The 1387-nt window shown below is 29.2% G+C and overlaps 1 protein-coding gene across 1 annotated transcript in view; it reads right to left on the bottom strand.

Annotated features, from left to right (window-relative positions):
• Positions 1-239: 239 nt before the first annotated feature.
• LOC128247083 (probable cyclin-dependent serine/threonine-protein kinase DDB_G0292550) overlaps positions 240-1387 on the bottom strand; it is a gene marked incomplete at both ends in the record, with an annotated part of 211263 nt that continues 210115 nt past the window's right edge. Inside the window, one exon of the mRNA XM_052965900.1 lies at positions 240-584. Within this exon, the coding sequence (XP_052821860.1) occupies positions 240-584 (345 nt within the window). The remainder of the gene's footprint in view (positions 585-1387) is intronic.

The following is a 1387-nucleotide window of genomic DNA, read 5'->3' as shown; positions in this document are numbered from 1 at the left end:
TGTTTTATTGTTGTTGTAGTTGTTGCTGTTGCTGTTACTAGGGATTTTACGGCTGATGATGTTCTGTTAATTGTTGTTGTTGTTGTTTGTGTTGTTATTATTAACGTACATCTTCCTCTGTATCTCTCCTTCACTTCATTATTATTATTTTTATTAGTATCATTGCTGCTATTATAATCGTTGTTGTTGTTATCTTTATTATCATTATTATTATTATCAGTATCATTATTATTATTATCATTATTATTATTATTATCATTATTATTATTATTATTATTATTATTATTATTATTATTGTTATAGCTATTATTATTATTATTATTGTTATAGCTATTAATATTATTATTATTATTATTATTATCATTATTATTATTATTATTATTATCATCATTATTATTATTATTATTATTATTATTGTTATAGCTATTATTATTATTATTATTATTATTATTATTGTTATAGCTATTATTATTATTATTATTATTATTATCATTATTATTATCATTATTATTATTGTTATAGCTATTATTATTATGATTATTATTATTATTATTATCATTATTATTATTATTATTATTATTATTGTTATAGCTATTATTATGATCATTATTATTATTGAGAGTAATAATAGTATTAGCGTTGGTGGTGGTGGCGGTGGCGGTGGTAGTGGTGGTGGTAGTGGTTATTGTGATGGTCGTTGCGGTAGTGGTGGTGGTAGTGGTTGTGGCGGTATTGGAGGTGCTAGTAGTGGTGACGGTGTTGTGTTGGTTCAAGTAGCAGTAGTGGTGGTGATGGTGGTGGTAGTCGTAGTAGTAGTAGTAGTAGTATGGTGATGTTGATCGTGGCGTTGTTGACGGGGCTGGTGCAGGAGGTGATTTGCAGGTACTGGTGTTTTTGTTGTTGCTGTTGTTGATGTTAATGTTGTTGTTGGTGGTGTCGGTGGTAGCGCTATTAACTTCAGCAAACGTGGTGTTAGAATTATAATGGCGCAGTCGCAAACATTCTCGTCTTGGACTTATCATCATCATCATCATCATCGTCGTCGTCGTCGTCGTTATCCTGATCATCATCATCGTCATCATCATTATCCTCACCATCATCATCATCCTCATCATCATAATGATACATAAACTTTTTGTATGTATGTATGTATGTATATATATATATATATATATATATATATATTCTTATATGCGGTTATGTATATTGCATATATATACTGTATGTATATCTTTTATTTTTTGTCTTACACCTGTTTCAATCATTGGACTGTGGCCATGATGGGACACGGTCATAAACGTATTAATCAAACAAATCAAACCCCGTGCATATTTTTTTAAAGCCAGCACTTATTGTAGCGGTCTCTTTTAATACACCACTAAGTTAC

The sequence above is a fragment of the Octopus bimaculoides genome, chromosome 2 (genome assembly GCF_001194135.2).
Source record: "Octopus bimaculoides isolate UCB-OBI-ISO-001 chromosome 2, ASM119413v2, whole genome shotgun sequence".
NCBI lineage: Eukaryota > Metazoa > Mollusca > Cephalopoda > Octopoda > Octopodidae > Octopus > Octopus bimaculoides.
The sequence above is the reverse complement of the archived record's forward strand: the minus strand, read 5'-3'. Positions and strand labels throughout refer to the sequence as shown.